Genomic DNA, 19,578 nt, shown 5'->3' on the forward strand with positions numbered 1-19,578 from the left:
TCTTAGAAGCCAGTTTTGGTTTGACTTGTAATGTTTCTAACTTTTAATGCAGAAAAAGTGGACAGGGCGCCTTATATGTCCTCTACCCACTTTCTTTATTCAAATACATTCCCACAGCTGTTTACTAAGGCTAGATTCACATGAATTAGGTGCAAAATGGTCAAGAAAAACATCAGTTTTTCACACCTTTTCACAGATCCCCCCATACATTGAGTATATGGAGGGTTCTATGAAAATGGACAAGAATATGACTTGACTTATATTTTTACAGTCCTTGACAATACCCTAAGGTATTGGCATATTACTGTAGTGTGATGTCACATTTCCTCTTTGTGATGTTGCAGTTCCCATTGTGATGTCACATTGCCCCTTTGTGATATCATAGGGACTATTATGATGTCACAATGTCCCACTGTGACCCCAATGCACCATTTTTTTCACATTTAGCCATTGTAATGTCACAATGCTCCTTGGTGATGTTACAGTGTTCCATTGTAGTTTCTTAATGCCCCAATGTATTGTCACAATACCACTATGTGATGTTTCAATGCCCATTGTGATGTTGCAATGCCCCACTGTAATGTCAAAATGCCCCAATGTCATGTTACAATGTAACAATCAGAGTATTTAGTTTTGGTGCTTGATATGTTATTGAGGCTCTGTACTGGCAGATGGGCAGTGTCAGGCAGGAGCCGGAAAGGATGTGTGATTCACAGCTATAGTCAGAGGTGGCCAGTGCCAGAGCTCCAAATCATACCTCCTGCCTAACACTGCCCATAGAGCCTAAGAATAACACTACAGAACTTATTGCTTAGGAACTATGGAAACAATTTGAACTTTGCTGGAATCAGTAGAATAGCACCTATTAAATGATGCAAAGAGCTGGATTTGTTAAAGGATCTCTTTAAACATTTAACCCTGCCATGTTACGCTGCCATATTTAAATACTCAAAATCTACTGTAATAGTATGGCAGATATCAGGAATGGGTTAAACCAGCTGATCAGTATGATGCTAGGTGTTTCACATCCCCCTCCCCCATCACATATTGATGATCTATCCTAAGGATGGCTCATACCGAGTACTGAGTTAGATAATAGTCAAGGCATCACTCAAATTACATACATGTGAACCAAATGTGACTCGTGATCCACAACTGTGTGGCTCACTGTAGGAGCCTTCAGTTATGCCATAAGCACTGTTTACAATCCTATCCTATCCTATCCTATCCTATCCTATCCTATTAGTCCTACTAATCCTACTAATATATTATTATAAATGTGAAAGTTTGTACGCTTGTTACTTGATCATGCAAAAAAGGCTGAACGGATTTGGATGAAATTTGGCACATAGATCGTTTGCAACCTGGATTAACACATAGGCTACTATTTATCCCGGTAAATGACATGGCTTCATGACTGTTATGAATTTATATTCATATACTATATTAAATTGCTCTTGCCTGCGGGAGAATCAGCTAATTGGAGTTTGCTGATAAAGCCTGGTCTGTTATCTCTCTATGTAAACACACAGGCTTGAAAAAGGTTCAGATAAGAACCGAAACGTTGCTGCTTGGAATAAACCCACACTTTTTCTAAATATTGGAGTGCTGCCATTTTTTCCATTAGATTAGCCACCTTCTAGTTTGGCTTTGCACCCGGTTTGAATGCTGTGCTGCTTCTGCATTTTTTTTCTACAACTATGTGAACACACAGATAACACTGAGACCATTGTGTACAAGCATTTGCATATTATCTGATCTTCATCAGGCAGATTCTCAGTGCTGAGACACTGACAATGGAAAACCCCTTTAATCCAAATTGGCATTTTGCCAATTTTAAACATGCCAGAAAAATAAAATCTAATTTGTCACAAAATTCTAAAACAATGAGAGCTATGAAGATAGGCATAAGTCAACACACTTCTCCCCAAGCGGAGCTGAGGAGGATTGAGCAAGCTAGGCGTCAAACGGCTCTTAGAGCAGCCGAATCACAAGGAGCATTAGGATCATGGACGCCAACAACATGCTCATTATATGGAGTTCCAGCCAGCTGCTGAGATGCCGGAACAGTTTGAGAGCTGCCGAAATGCGAGAGCAGGCGGATCATTGACGGCAGCAATTTGCTGAATATAGGCAGATCATCAACACCAACAACACACAGACAATGTCGTGGGCAGAGGCTAGTATGACATACAGTAAATACTGACAATATTGAAAATGTTTCTGAACCTTTTATGCTAGGTTCACACTAGTGCTGTGCTAGCCACACCGCTAAAACAGCGGTTAGGCACAGACCCAGGCAGAACCCATTGACTATAAAGGAGTCCATCTACCTTCTCAAAACTGAAGGTGGTGGAGAGAAAAGTCCTCCGCGCAGGAGGATTTTTGGCATTTTCTGCAAGTCTCTAACAGATGTGAACCCAACCTTAGCAATGCCAATCTAGATGGTATAATATAAAACCACTAGTATAATTGAAGTTAAATATATGCAAATGTTTGCAATTTCATAATATTTTTCACGTTGTGGCATCAAAGTGGCTAAGTGACATCACAATAGTACACTGTGACATCACAAAGGGCTGAGCTGCTGGCTTGTCGTCCGGTCACCTGTCACAGCAAAAATAAAATGTTCATTTTAAATGTCAATGTTAAATGTTAATTTTTATTTATGTGCAATTTTCTCACATACAGCAGAGTATCTATGAAGTAATAAATGTCAAAGAGAGCTAAAAAAAAAGCTGCTTTGAACATTTCTGTCCTTGCTATGTGCATCATTTGATTTCTTATCTACAAAGTGCATTTTAATATGAAATATACTGAATATGATTGTCAGAAGTGTACAAGAGTCTATTGGCATCTGGTGTTTTTAAAGGGGGTTTCCAGCCCTAAAAGGAATTTCCATGCTGATTAGCTACCAGTCTATAGGCCATCGGTCTCTGCCTGAGGACATTCCCTATCCACTGTAGCAGCTTCTGACGCTGCTGATCAGCTGGAACAATGAACTGCTGATCTGTGCAGGGTTCAGGTGTTGGACCTCCACAGATCAGATACTGATACCCTCTCTAGCGGACACACTATACCACCAACGCTAAATGGTCTTATAGCTGAATCTTACAACAGTCTTCACTGCTTTTACATGGGACCACTGATGATTATTTATAAGGAAACACATAGGGTCTTATTTGTAGACTATCTTGATGTAGAATTGTAGCTGTTTTTGCTTATCCAGCAGAAAAATTAGCCTCTGAGCCTATTGGTGTGGCACAAGGCCAGTATCCTCGGCTTCACAGGCTTTCCATTATATCTACTAGTTATTGCTATTCATTGTGCATTAAAGGAACATTTCTGCCCTTTCACTTGTAATTCATTCGGGAGGGCAGTCTGGATTGGGATATGATAGTTGTTGTGAGATGGATTTGTCTCCCCATTTTCCTATCCATGATATATCGTCTTCCCTGCATCACTACAGCCTTGAGCTGCTTTTTATTGTATATTAAATATACTATGTACAGCTTTTTATTTGATTAACATTAAAAGTTATGTTTTATATATATTTTTGTTCCTCCTCTTCTTTAGCTGTATAATAATCTGGATTTGCAGTCCAGTGTTCCCTGCATCTCCTATATTAGGCAATTTATGCAATTATTGCAATTTTACAGTTAATTCTGGAGGAATTATATGTAAAAAAAAACAAAACAAAACCTGTAGCAGTAATATGTAATGGGGGACCGGCTGCTCTGTATTATACCTGCCCTCTGCCTTAGACAGAAATGCAAGATGTGCTCCAGCAATGGGGCCATTAGCAACACAAAACAATATTAATACACTACTTATGAAGACTTATACAGCCAAAGAAAAGACTGTCCAACAAGACCCTGCAGATATTTCAATCTGGGATGAAAAATTAGGTACTCTTTAATAGTAAAATGTGTACATAAGGAACAAGACACATTTCTGGATAGTATATGTCTTTTATTCTGTATTTTTTTTTCAGTCATCCCTAAAGTAGAGACTAGCTGCCATGATCTATCTCAAAGACAGCACACAGAAAGTAGAGGAGAATCTGCTCTCAAACGCAGAAGCAGAATGATATGGGACATTACAAATAAGCACTGGCCTGTACTCATGTGAGGCAGAAACTTACTATTTAGTTCCAGCAGCTACTGCCTATGCAGGTGTGTCTCTCAATCAGCTCACATACACTCCTCCCTTGTCCATAGACTTCTATATAATCTGATATCTCTTGAGCTATAATCTAGGTGAGATATCTATCTAGGAAAGTAAATGTCAGTTTAGGAGTGAGGAGGTAGGAAGAAAAGATAAGTGGAGAAACAGTTACTTTTCTCTGTAAATATATATTACGAAGTTTCTCTTTTACTTGTACTATTGATTTATGTAAAGTCTGTGACTATTTACAATAACAAAACAAATTTTCTACAGCAAATTTTCTGACCATTTAAGATAACAAAATTAATTTACTCCACCAGTTAGAAGCTTTGTTGGACAGCTGAAAAAATGTATCTCTACAGGTCATTGCTACAGTGAACGTGTACTATGTAAATTGTAATTATGTACTTTGGCTGCATTGTACTGGGGAAATCATTCATCGGTTGCAAATATATACCTATTTATATATTCATTCCTATAAACACATAGGCATGGGCACGTATATGTATAGGGGGTGCAGAGGTAGCAGTTATTAGTGGAATCTGAACCCCACTAATGATCATTGCAGGGGCCTCATTACAGATTTTGTATTAGGGCTCAGAAATTTCAGATTATGCCTCTGGGGAGACATGTTGAGCCACCTCAATAGTAAAATGAGGTTTTCCAGGGAGTTAAATTTGCGTTCCTTCCTCTGGCAATTTCTTCTTGCTGGACCTAGAGGTTCTAGGCTGGTTTTAACTCTGGTCATGTGATCAGAATCATCCTCCATCCCCCGGAATTCCCCTTCTCCCCCTTCCTCTCTTTTTTCCACTAGTAATAACTTGCTGAGGGGGCAGGCAGATTAATATCTGTACAACCAGGTAAGGAGAAAGGGGGCGGAGTAACCCTGAGGATAGGGCTTGTTCTGATCACGTAAACTAGGGTTGAAACCAGTCTGGATCTAGCATGAAAAAACCGCTAGAAAAAGAAAAGTAACTTTAACTTCTCAGACAATGGTTTCTTAGTACTAGGGTCTACCAATGTTGTAACATGCCTAGTGTCACTAAAGCAGAACTGCTTTTATATTGTAACTGTGCTGTAACCCAGTGGAGGAGACCGGAGGATGGTAGTAGCAGTCACACTGGCTGTGCCACCTACTAGGCTGACCACACTCTTCATGGACCCCAATCCCGCTTGAGGGCTGGACACAGTCAGGGGCATCCAGCAGCACTACCGGATGGTGATAGTAGTAGTAGTATTCTCACGGGGCACTTTTAGTGGCAGAATGGACCTCTCCTCTCTGAGTCAGTGTGGTGGTGTTCAATAGGGCCCTAATGGTGACGCAGGCATGACTCACGAGTCCAGGTGCGAAGTGAAAACCAGGTAACGGTTTATTAATTGACATGAACAGCAAAACCAGCAGCTTGCATATGGGGGTAGTATTTCACAGTCCAATCCCCCTGCCTTGGTAATAGGAGGCTGCCCAAAGATGTTACAGGCTCAGTGAAATCAGTCCACAACTACTTCTCCTCTCATGCTACTCCCCACCTGGGATATTGGGGGTTGTAGTGAAGCAAGGAGTCCTGACAGGGATCTGGTTACCTAGAGACTAGGCCCAAATGAGTTTCTCCTATCAGGATCCTCCGTTGCTCCTCCTAGCACAGCTGGAAAATGTTTCAGTAGCGACGCAAATATGTATTCCCCATCTCAGAGCTGTTTCGGGGTGAGCCTGGGGCGATGATGATCCTCCTAGAGGCTGTACAGGCTGCCATTCAGCTCCAGTCCTGGTCTTCCTCCTGCACAGCCCAGCATGAACTGTGTAGGGTGACTGCTAGCACTAGACTGGCTTTCAATGGTCACCAGGAAGACTATAGTCTTCCTACAACCCCACCCAGTGGCCTGTGATTGGCCAGGGCTGAACCAAGGCATTGGTTTTGAACTGTGAAGAGGGAAATAACAGGGAAAAGTTGCATCAGTGACAGATAACATTAAACATAGAGGACGGGACATACCAACATAACCTGGAAGCACAACAGACAAACACAAAAAATAGTAGCACTTCAGGTTGCTGCAACTGTGGGGCCATATGCAGTGAGGTCAAGAGCAACTTATGGCTCTCAGGTCACTGGATGGTGAACACAGGTTATTTCATTAATATCAAAACCTTACGGGACAAGTGAAAATGCTGATCTCAATTGCTGACTTTGCTAATGCCTTCTTAGGTCGTTCCAATACTGATGCAGCCACTGAATGCAAGCAACAGGTGCAATTTTACAATTGCAGCAGCATAGAGCTCTAACCAGAATGGCCAGCTATCATGCCGGCTATGTAATAGCTCTGCAGAGATCGCCCTTTTGTATTTGAGATTTGGATGTGAGCCCGGCGCAGTCTGACAGAGGCTGGAACATCTCCACCTCTGATATACGCCACACATAAATGGGATGTGTGTGCACAGCAGTGATTTACTGACTCTTTCACATAGAGAGATGAACTATGGCTCTGTGAAAGGAAGGCTGTGTTATGTACTGGTGGGTGTGCCTGGCTGCGAGACAGAGAAAAAGTGCTGAGAGTAACAGACCCCATGAAGAGAAGGAAATAAAATATTTACAAGAAATATTTGTCGATTAAAGATTATATTCTCTGCAGGCAACAAAACTGCTGCACTGTGATGCACGGATATACAATTTTTAGTATCATGAAAAAGCTACTGGGCTCCCAGGTAATGTGGTCCTGGCTCTGTGAGTGACTGAATACTAAATTACAGACACAAACATTTCAAAGAAACCCGTTTCTACTTTTTTCATTGAAAGCTCTTATATATTAGTTAAAGGGAACCTGTCGTATTGAAAATGCAGTCCCATGTGCAGGCAGCATATTGTAGAGCAGGGGAAACTGAGCAGAATGCTATATAGTTTTCAATGGAGAGATTCAGGATAACTTGTTATATCGCATTCTGCCTGCAAATGGTATTGCATTTTCAGTGCCATAGGATCCTTTTAAGGTTTAGCTCCGGTGAGACACACTATGCCATTAACATAGCCCATATACAACATTAGAAGTGTACAGTCCATAGACTTAACATGCAATTCTGAAATAGTGTATTGCACCAAAGGAATGCTCAGTGTATAATGATAATAGTGTAGCGTATTTTAGTGCTCAATACATCTGTACTGGAATATTGCAATACCAGAAACACCCAGAAACATGAGTTGACTGTTTCTGTGAAAAAAGATACCAACCCTTTTCATGCAGGAATGGATTTGATGTGGATTTTACAGCAGTTCCTCAATGAATCCACAGCACAATCTGCATGTGGTACATTCAGTCTTTATTGTAGATTGCTGTCAAGGATGTAACTTAGATTTCAACCAATACACAATGAACATCAACAGAAAGACTTGACTCGCTGTGGATGTTAGAATCTGCATCGCAGTTCATTTTTCATGCTGAGAAAGCTCCACAAAGCGTACATTATTATATTTTACAAATCTCATTGACTTTGTTGTAGTACTGTATTGTTAGTTTGCAACATGAAAACCTGTGTGGCAAATCCTCGTGTAATACTCCATGTGTGTATTTTCCCTAGAGAGGTCTTTTAGGTCACCATATAATGAAAAGTTCTGCAGCGTAGCATCTTTTGCAATTCACTTTTTTCATTGTTTTAAAGATCTATTAGCCATAGGTCAACATGATCTCAAATCTGTGCAGGTATTGTTTCTCTGGCATCCTTGTAAGGTTTGCTTTCCCTTTCATGTTCATTATACTGTATTTTCGTTGTTGTTTTTTACTGCATTAAAAATTTGACACCTAATTCATTGCTACTGAACAAAGACTTAAAGGGGTATTCCCATGAACATAGTCATATCTATATTTGTAGATAATTGAAAATTAAACATTTTGCAAATATAAGTAGTAGAGATGAGCGAACAGTTCGAGGTTCGAAATTCGTTTCGAGTAGCCCCTCAATATTCGACTACTCGAATCGAATATCAAACCCTATTATAATCTATGAGGGGAAAATGCTCGTTTCAGGGGTAGGCAAAGTTCGATCAAATTATACTTACCAAGTCCACGAGTGAGGGTCGGGCTGGATCCTCCGAGAAGTCTTCTCCTTGCAGCATCCCCGCGGCGTCTTCCGGCTCTTCATTCACTCTGCCAGGCATCGGGCCTGGGCAGAGCCGACTGCGCATGCCCGCACTACAAGCGGACATGCGCAGTCGGCTCTGCCCAGGCCTGATCCCTGGCAGAGTGAATGAAGAGCCGGAAGACGCCGCGGGGAAGCTGCACGGAGAAGACTTCTAGAGGTAGGAGAAGAACCAGCGTTGATTGGCCGACTGTATAGCATTTGGCCAATCAATGCTGGTTCTGCATCGAACTTTTACATTCAAACAGCGAGTGGTACTCGATCGAGTACGAGTATTTTGAATACCGTAGTATTTGATCGAATACCTACTTGATCGAGTACTACTCGCTCATCTCTAATAAGTAGTTAAAAATTCTGCAGAGTTGTAAAGATTTTTTCTACTACCTTAGTGGTGATAGTCTGATATCTTGATCGGTTAGCAATGAATATGACCACAAATGCAGAAACTTTCTATGGTCTGGGACTTGTCAAAAACCCACCCATGATGTCCTTATTGTAGTTGGATTATCAGGCAGGGACACTACATGTAAGAGAAGATATCCTGGCCACAATAAGGATATCATGGAGGATTTTCTGATCTTAGAAAGTTCCTGCATTCATGATTGTATCCATTGGCAACCGACTGTGATCACAAGATATTTACAGAAAATCTTTAAAACTCTGCAAAATATTTAATTACTTATATTTGCAAAAATGACTAACTTTGAATTATCTACAAATTCAAAAAAGGTTATGTACATGAGAATACCCCTTTAAGAATGGACTGTTTAGTTTTGTTTTCTGAATATGCAGAAGTGGGGCAATGGACATTGTACAAGTTATAACCAATGGCATAACTAAAGTCTTTTGGGCCCCAGTGCAATCTTTTGTCCGGGCCCCCTACCTCATCCCTGTAGTGAGTTTTTTATAGTGATGGTTATGGGTGCTAAGGAGTTTAATCTTCCTTAGTGTGGTTTGGGTAATCTGTTGGTCTCCTTGGCTTATGGGCCAGATGGAAGCTGCAATCTGAATACTGGTGCCAGTGCTTATGGCCCCCTAAGGCTCCCGGCCCCGATGCGACTGCACCCTCTGCATCCCCTCAAGTTATGCCCCTTCCAACAGGAATTCCATGTAGAGATTACTGAAGAAGAATGCAGAAGTTAATGTGTATCCTAAAAGTGCATGCAAAATTTTAGTTGATTAACCATAAAACAAACTTTAACAGGAAGCCAATTTACCTATCAGTATATTTTTGGCATGTGGGAACAAACCGACAAAAACACCATAGACACTCCAAATAGTTATTGCCTTGGTTAGATGCAAACCTAGGACCACAGCACTGCAGGCAACAGTGCTAACCACTGAGCCACCTCGGGTATGCTAGACCATGGCGTTGTCTATATCTTGGAGGATGTTACCACTTAAGTTCCCTAATATATTCATTTTAGCCTTTGTAAACTAGAGCATTTCATATAAGGGAAAGCAGCCCACGCTGTTAATAAATTGCAGCAACCATTCAAGGCATCTGCATTCTATTAGTAAGAAACAGAGAGAGACCTGTTCAAAGAGTGCTGTTATATAATGTGATCATACTGACATCCATTGGGAACATGATTTACATGACGTTGCCTTCTATTATTAATTGATAAGACTCGTGCAGTAAGTGACTTTAGTGATTAAGTAATTTCAATCTACAGTATGAAAATCTCATATATATGAGCCACCATTAGTTCTATATAAAGCCTTTTCATGTGGACCAGTGATCAGCTGAATAAGCATTTGTGAAAATGTTCATTCTTGGTCATTGCCCCATTTCCACCTATCAGCTGAAAAATGAGAAAACCCTGTTTGTAACTAATAACAACATTATTCCCAGCATCAAAGTCATTGCTTGTTGGCAGCGCATCCCCATCAGAGGTTTCACAAGTAAATATGGAGTTCTATAGCAAAACCTGTAATAGGGCCGCACTCTATCATGTTCAGAACCTGAAAATTGTATGATCATTTTGGTCTTCTTTATACACATAATGCACACGGTGATGTCACAGTACAGGGATAATAAACAATGTGATGTCACAGTACAGGGATAATACACACAGTGATGTCACTGTACAGGGATAATAAATAATGTGATGTCACAGCACAGGGATAATAAACAATTTGACATCACAGCACATAGATAATAAACACAGTGATGTCACAGTACAGAGATAATATACACAGTGATGTCACAGTACAGGGATAATAAACAATTTTACGTCACAGCACATAGATAATAAACACAGTGATGTTACAGTACAGAGGTAATATTCACAGTGATGTCACAGTACAGGGATAATAAACAATTTGACGTCACAGCACAGGGATAATAAACACAGTGATGTCACAGTACAGGGATAATATTCACAGTGATGTCACAGTACAGGGATAATAAACAATTTGACGTCACAGCACAGGGATAATAAACACAGTGATGTCACAGTAAAGAGATAATATTCACAGTGATGTCACAGTACAGGGATAATACACACAGTGATGTCACAGCACAGGGATAATAAACACAGTGATGTCACAGTACAGGGATAATATTCACAGTGATGTCACAGTACAGGGATAATAAACAATTTGACGTCACAGCACAGGGATAATAAACACAGTGATGTCACAGTACAGAGATAATATTCACAGTGATGTCACAGCACAGGGATAATATACACAGTGATGTCACAGTACAGAGATAATATTCACAGTGATGTCACAGTACAGAGATAATACACACAGTGATGTCACAGTACAGGGATAATATACACAGTGATGTCACAGTACAGGGATAATATACACAGTGATGTTACAGCACAGGGATAATAAACACAGTGATGTCACAGTACAGGGATAATATACACAGTGATGTCACAGCACAGGGATAATAAACAATTTGACATCACTGCACAGGGATAATTAATAATGTGATGTCACAGCACAGGGATAATACGCACACTTTAGAGGGATAATAAAAAATACAGTGATGTCACAATACCAGGATAATGCAAACAGGGATGTCACAGTACTATAAAAATACACACAGTAATACATTCCCCTAATGTTCTTGCAATTATTAGCCATTTATTCACATTCTTTATCTACCCATTTGTCAGGTATCTAAAGTCATGTGACAGATGGGTTCCACCCTGAGTATTGTACACCTAACATTTCATACCTAAAGTAGACTAAATAATCTATGTTCATGTTCTTTTTTTTTCCAAGTGCCATTTGTACTATGTTCCTGGGGCTACCACTTCTAATGTAAGCAAAGATCAAAAATAATGTCATTGATTTTGGCCACCTTCTTGTTGCTAGCACAGCTCAGAATTAAAAGTCATTTACTCAGTGCTCAGTCCTGGCATTTAAAGGGCAGCGCTTTCAAAATCATTATCTAGCATCACTAGGGACTGCTACACGGAAAAGCCAACCTGTTTACTTTACTTTGCATGACAGCCTCAAACCACATCTCCAAAATATTACTAACCTATTCATCTTAAAGACTATTCGGAATTTGTTTAGAAAACGTAAGCTCTAATATTGAGAGCCACAGGTTGCCGACCACCGGACTAGTGCAATAAAAAATATATCAATGATAACAATGATCTCAGTATCATTTACTAGACATGTTTAGGAACCAGCAGCACCTAAAATACCTATTTATAACCCTTGTGATTTATGTTATAAAGTGTATTTTGCAGAATATCTAGAAACAATGGATGATGTTTTATCACAGACTATTTAAAATTGTATTTCCGTGCTGTTGTTGCCAACTTTAAGCTATGAGTGCACATCTCCATGTGTCCACCAGGAGGAGCAGTGCCCCATGCTTATGCACAGCGTCACACATTTGTATGCACTGCTGTTCTCTACACATCACACACCAGCACTACAGTTGACCAGAGGGAGATAGTGAGAAATACAGGTCTTCCCCAAATAGTGATTCTGTTTAGCAGGAAGTCTACTAGTCCTCCATGTATAATATGTCAAATTTTGTACTTCAGGGGCTACGGTATGTGCATTCATATCATAAAAATCTCACGACTGCGTTGATTTATGAAGTGCTAAAATCTAATGGCTTCTTTTCACTTCTTATTTATCATACCCGCAGTATTGTTAGGAACGCTGTAGCTGCACAGTAATTCCCATAAGCTAGTACTTGTAGTGCAGCAAGAGGAAACGTCAAGATGTGCCATGGCCGTGATTCTTCATATATATGTATTTGCAAGGAATCATTTTGTTGGTAAAATAACTATATTTTCCTCTCTGTAAATGACTGGTTACTTTTAATAGTAGATCAATACTACTTATGCTTATATTCATTCGGCTCATTCAGATGAACGATCTGGTAGTATATAGACCCAGTATTTTCATCTGCACATTTTTGTTATAATCTTTTGCCATACTCTAAAATATGTTGATGAAATATGAATATGTTCTAAGGGGAAACACAGTTGCTCAGTATTTAGTCTTGCTGCACTGGAGTCATGGGTTCAAATCCCGCCAGGAACAACATCTGCAAGGAGTTTGTATGTTCTCCCCATGTTTGTGTGGATTTCCTCCCATTCTACAAAGACATACTGATAGGGAACAAAATGTACATTGTGATCCCTATATGGGGCTCACAATCTACATAAATATATATACAGTATATATACTGTATGTATATATATATATATATATATATATATATATATATATATATATGAATATGTTCTAAATATGTTTTATCAGCTTCCGCTTTCTGCAGACTGGCTTATCATGTGACTTCATGCTATAAATGTGATTGGTTAAAGGGGTTATCCACTTTCTTAATATTGATGGCCTGTCTTTTATGATAGACCATTCATTTTAGACCTGACTGTTGCATTTCTCACAGATCAGCTGTTTTTAGCTGACTGTGGCTCTCAACATTGTTTCCATATTGTGCTCACTTGCCGTCTCTTTCATAATGTCTGTTTTGAGTACTGCAGGGGTGTCCATTTCAAGTATGTGATCCCAGCAATGTAAAATTGATGGCTTTTCTTATGTCTTAACTTAAGAATAGGCCACCAACTCTATAACCACTTTAAAGCCCCTTGGGAGCTCCATCACAGGAGATAGTAATCTATATGGGGTACAAGGGCTATAGATATACTGTACACAGGCTCTTTCTCCAAGTCTCCATAAATTGCATGTGACAATGGTGAGGACAGAGTTTGTCATATATACACTCAGGTCAGGATCTCTAAAGGGGTTGTCCGGGATTTTAACCCATTTATGCTGGAGGTTATATATTTGTAGTTCTAATAATGGAGCTCTAGCCATAAATGAGTTAAATAATGGTCCCAAAGCAGAACTTATTCACTTGGTAAATCCCCTGCCGATTCTGCGCTGCCATTTCATTGGTTCTACCAGTTTTTGTGAACCATCCTGCAACCCCTATTATGAGGACAGTGATTGTGACATACACATACAGCAGGACCGTTAACAAAACAGAACATCATGGATTTATAGTTATTTCATCACATTCCCTATTTTCAGCCTATTTCTATCTATCCTGGTCAACACCTTTACTTTATCGCTTTGCATAAAAACTTTAACCCCATTTGCATCTAATTTCATTTTTCTTGAATATAATAACCTAAGATTGATTTCAGATTAGAATAATTTACGGTTACCAAGGTGATAGCTATTTATGTAAAATGTGTCACACACATAAGAACATGAGGACATCTACATTTAATTCTTTTTTATTATCTTTAATATGGTCAAGGAACAAAATCTTCCTCATGAGTAGAGCACGGAAAATATTAGACTCCTGGATTTTAGAACATATGATTTTTTTTTTTTTTTAAATCAACAAGAACCATATGGCCAGCAATTGATGTTGGGCACATCGTGTAGTGCAGTCTGACTGGCTTTGAATCATAGAAAGTGCTTCTATTCTAGGCTTGTTGGTAATTCCGAGCTCACTGTAGTACTGAGAGAAATACGGTAATGCAGGATTGCACTGGTGCACAAATAGAGATGCCTGTGTGCAGCAGAGACGGCGAGAGAGGGACACATGATGTGCCAGCTCTTTGTAACAACTTAGCAGGACTGACCCTCACACTGGATTACTCCCCTGCAGGCAAGATGTGCATCCCTGCGTGTAAATAACAGCAAGCGCTAACTGAAATGTCTTCTGTACAAAGACAGAAGCTTTGAGTGCTGTCTGTCTGTCTGGTGAACACATCTCATACTGGGAAGGCAGGAGCTCTGCATCTGCTTGTGCTGAGGACCTGATGCTGGCGGAGCTGTCCGCAGTGCTGAACTCACCCAACCCGTCTCTGCTTTGGATTTCAAAGTTTGTTGCCTGTAAAGTGCTGTGAGTGATTTGGATAAAACTGATGCGTATTAGTGTGGCTGTATCTCTCGTATCTAGTGACTGAGTACACACAGCTAGGCAGTGTGTCTTGGGTAGTCATCCTGAGAGCAGAAACGTTTTTGCCAAGTTTTCAACCTTTCGAGCCTTGACATTACCAGAAGCAGCTTCACAAGGCAAAGCTTCCTCTGAAACATCGTAAGAGCATATTATTTAAGAATGAATATGCTCTGATGTTGTCATGGCTGATCTACTTAAAGTCAGTATCGGGTTGTTCATCCATTGGGAATGCAGAAAGTGAAAAATGCCACGGAAGATGATGTGCTTCAGATTTCCCCTTGTGACCTGCAAAATGGACAGGAGGATGGTTCAGTAGTCTCTAGTACTTCATGCCTGGAAAGCTTCTAAGGGAGATCTGTATATTATCAGGGTAAGCGGTGGTGAGGAATGGCACTCGTATTCGTTAGTGCCAGGATAATCAGCCCAGGGTTTATTTTTTAATTACTCACCTGCTACCTGCACTGAAAGCTGAGAGTTGGCAGAAGAAAAAGGAGATTTTTCTACCCCTTCACTTGTTCTCTAAATGCTTCCCACTGTCATGGCAATCTGGCTTCCCAGAAAAAGAGAAACGTCTTTCCCTATCTGAAGTGTGTGGGAGACAACTAGTTGCTTGTGTGTTATTATCGTGCATTCATTTAAGGAGGTTTCTGCTTCTGATTTACAAAGGGCGCTAGGGAAGGATAAAATGACTGCCGTTACTTTTTTGTGCTTCTGCCCAAGAGATTGACATGTCTACGGAAGAATGAACATTGATAACGGAGACAGTGGTGTATAGGATAAAGAAGGAAATTTTGGGGAGAGGGTTCATTTAGGGTGTTGGCTGTGATACTGACTAACTTGACATGCCAACTTTGCCTCTGGTCTAGCAGCCAGCCTGGGTCTTGCTGGGCTATTGCATTTTAGCTAGCAGTCTGGGCATTCCTTTGACTGAATGAATGAGGGGGTGGTGGAACCCAGCTGTGCTGCCGATGCCCAGTGCGAGATGCCCCCCTGCTGGTGAGTCCCTGGGGGTGTGTCATGACTCGAGAGGAGAGGATCCGGGCTCCAGCTGGCAGCTGCCCCTCAGGTGCAGCCAGAAGAGATGCCCAGGCAGTGCCATCCAAATGTTATACCAGGACACAGCAACGCCGTGCCTTATCGCTGCCCACTTTAGAGCACACCAAGCTGCATGGCCTAAAATACATATGTTCACCAAGGTTGGCATTTCAACGCAGAGCATTCTGGTTCCTTGCCTTCTTCATGTCACTGGGACTCTTACTTTCTTGGTCATCCAACAGGCTGCTTTACTGGTTGTCCTTTCCGTCACACACACGGGTGCAACTGGAATGGAGCAAAGAGCTGGCCTTTCCAGCCGTCACCCTTTGCAACAACAACCCTGTACGATTTCACCGTCTCAGCAAAAGCGATCTCTATTTTGCGGGTTACTGGTTGGGTCTCCTCCTAGCCAACCGTACAACTCGTCCACTTTTATCAGAGTTACTGCCCGAGGACAAACAGAAGTGGTTCCACAAACTGGCCGATTTCCGGCTTTTTCTGCCACCTCGGGACTTTGATGGAATCAGTGTTGGATTCATGGACAGACTGGGTCACCAGCTTGAAGACATGCTGCTTTCTTGTAGATATCGGGGAGAGGCCTGCGGCCCACACAATTTCTCCACTGTGAGTGTTATTACTTATCGTATTACATCATATTAATCTATTAGAAGTGTTATATCGCTCACATGCAGAGAAAAATACAAATTATCATATTTATTAATGTTTTTAATCATTTAGTTATGGTCAATTGAATTTACTCTTTAGAATTCAGCCTTGTTTTTTCTGTATGTGTACAACACGATTCTTCATACTGTGCTGTGTCTTCTATCAAAGTATCATACTGTATATTGACTAAGGTTAGTCATACACTAAAACTATACCCATCTTGGTAGTCAAAGAAGATTAATCTAGTCATTGGTCATGTAATTATGCTCTTCTCTGGTTTATTCTCCAAGATTGAATAGAACCAGATCTTGAAGATTACAGGTGCCCTGTAGTAAATGAAAGGCTATAACATTTTCCAAGTATGCCGTGAAATCTGTCCTGAAATAAGTATTTCCGAGGGTAATGGTGTATATATATGAGGAATAGATGTACATGTACTCCCACATAGTATGTGTCAAACAATATTGCCTACGCTACAATGCTACAATGCCATATAGATCTCTGGAATGTAACATTATGTTTAAGACTATTTTTTCTAAAAGGTGATACTTATCTCTTTTTTTTTATCCGAAGGTGTTAATGTTGACGAATAAAAATCTGATGTTTAATGTATAAAACTTTATTTCAGTGTGAAACCTTAGTTACGTGATCCAGGTATATAGCAATAATACTAATTTAACAAAACTCCTATTCCAGTTTGTCATCTTGCGGGATCCTCATTGGCTTTTCGCTATTGTTTTACATTTCCGTAGACATTTCTAGGACATGGAAAGAAATTTCAACATGTCTGAAATATAAGGTGCCTTCCAAGAAAAAACAAACATGTCTTGTAGGGTGCCAAATATATTACTAATAAGACTTGTGCAGTTCTCTGTCAATACACTTCCATTATTATATAATATCTGCTTGCTGTCAGTGAATGGAAGAATTGATTGTTTTTTGTTATTGGCTGAATTGGCGGTGTTTACCACGTCCTGCTCTCGCATCTGAAGAGCTTTTATAATAGGTCAGTGCAGGGACTCCTTGATGTGCTAAGCTTGCTAGGTTGACCAGCAATGGGTAAATGTTGTCCTCCAGAAATGCCAACAGTGCCTGATTTTTATCTCTTCATAGACTTGTGGCTGAAATTATTAGTACTAGTTCTGTCTTTGTATAAGGTTGCAGAACTTTTTATTTTACAATAGTTTTATGAAAATTGGACTTTATATGTCCTGTAAATGACACTGGTTAGACCATCACTAAGGGAGGCCATAGAATAGCTGTGACAGCTATACACAAAGGGGACAAGGAAAGAAGCCAATGCCAGACATCTCTAGTGGTGGTTTAAGTCCCACGGAACTAAGGATTGGGCATAATAAGACTTATTATATCTGACCCTTCCTTCCCTCATAAAGTCAAGAAGCTCCCATATACGTAAGACAGCCTGCAGGTCCTGCCAACGTTCCTTTAATGTGTATGGAGGCCTTTAAGATTGCTCTCAAATTTACAGAGGTAAAAAATAATTTCAAAGCTTGGCATAGTGCCAGTGATATGACAGGTGAAACCTGATTTGTGGAGTCTTTTTCGCATCTCTTTGATCTGTTGTATCGTGATTTTCACAGGAGACCATTGATCTTCTTTCTTTCAGACTAACACGACAAGATGTGTCTGTGTCATTTGTTGACTGTGCATAAAGAATATCAATTTTCTAGAGAGTTGTGTTGTATAGCAGTGTTAAGCCGCAATTCTCAGTGTGCAAGTGAAATGGCGAAGCATCTTCTAAACATTAGTGGCTGTCCTTGTAAATGGAGAATTCAACAAAACTGAAATATCTGAATTCTTTAGTCTTTCATTGTGTTGTGCATATTGTTCATCTCACCTTAGTGAGTAATGTAGAATAATTTGTTACATAAAAGTTCAATTATTCTACACCAGAGACACATACCTGAGCCTCTAATGCAGTGAGCAACAACCTGTAACTCTCAAGCTGTTGCACATCTACATCTCCCAACATGTCTTTATAGCCTGTAGGACCTGTAGGACCACTAATACACTAATCCAAGTCTTCTTGTGAATTGTGTCTGGTGCAATGCTGTTATTGTAGGGTTATTGTATGGATCTGAATTTGTAAATGCATTCATAACCCACGTACAATGTAGACACAACTGCTATTGTTCAAGCCAGAAATCTCATTCGACACTTACCTTGGATTTTGGACCACATCTCATAATAGTCATATGGCAGGAATGTCCTCACTTACGCCTGGTAGCAGAATTGTTTCTTTACAAGCTAAAACAATTTGCTAATGGAGGAAATAGATGTGATAAAATCCCATTCTCTGCAGTTGTCCTGCCCACTGCCATCAACAACAGTATGACAGTGCTTAGGACAGTTACAATCTGGTATTGGGGTGGACGAGGAAGATTGTCACAGAGTGTTATGATAGCTTTATTGTTTGAAGGAACTCTTATGTTCTTTTGCTAGCACATCTAGTTATCATAGGGGAAGTGTTCTGTTAAGTTCTTCTGTATTGCCACCACATTTGAAATTAAAGGGGTATTCCTTTCTCAGCCACATTGGGCTATTTTCATTATCCTGACCCAATGAGTATTCAATTCTCAGCAATCAAAGGCTGTGATCAGAATATCTTTTTTTTTTTTTTATAACTCAAATTTTTATTGAAAATTTTTTTAAACAATAAGAAAAGAAAAAACAATTACAAGTTACAAGGCGAACACCCGCCCTGCGAACAGAAAAAGCACACAGTGCAACACAAAATACAATCATAGAAGAATTTAAAAAAAAATAAAAAAATTAAAGACAAAGAAAGCACCATAGAAAAAAAAAAAGAAAAAGGAAAAAAGGGGGGGGGAGGAGGGAGGGGTTAGTGGGACAGATGAGTGGGGGAGAGGACTAAATGTGGGGGGTGAAAGGGTAGGTAGGGGTGAGTGTGAGCAGTCAGGAAACCAGTGAGAGCGCTCGCCAGGTCATCCATACCACAGCCAGTTGGGAAGGGCTCGGGAGGAACCACTGGTCAAATACCTGAGACGAACAACAAGAGCATCAATCAGAGGAGGGGTCAGAGCCCAGGAGCGTCCGGTACTCTGCAGACTGTTGAAACCTGAACCAGTAGAACCAGGTTTTGATGTACGCCTCAGTCGTGCCATGCAGGAAAGACGTGAGA

General features: G+C 40.3%; 1 protein-coding gene across 2 annotated transcripts in view; it reads left to right on the top strand.

Annotated features, from left to right (window-relative positions):
- ASIC2 (acid sensing ion channel subunit 2) overlaps positions 1-19,578 on the top strand; it is a 560,786-nt gene that overhangs the window by 278,290 nt on the left and 262,918 nt on the right. The window contains exon 1 of one of the 2 annotated variants that reach the window (XM_075277141.1): positions 14,227-16,373. The exons of the other annotated variant lie outside the window; for it this stretch is intronic. Within the exon in view, the coding sequence (XP_075133242.1) occupies positions 15,732-16,373 (642 nt within the window). The 5' untranslated portion in view covers positions 14,227-15,731. Of the gene's footprint in view, positions 1-14,226; positions 16,374-19,578 lie in introns of those variants that run through there. 2 annotated transcript variants of the gene reach the window in all.

The sequence above is a fragment of the Leptodactylus fuscus genome, chromosome 6, assembly GCF_031893055.1.
Source record: "Leptodactylus fuscus isolate aLepFus1 chromosome 6, aLepFus1.hap2, whole genome shotgun sequence".
NCBI lineage: Eukaryota > Metazoa > Chordata > Amphibia > Anura > Leptodactylidae > Leptodactylus > Leptodactylus fuscus.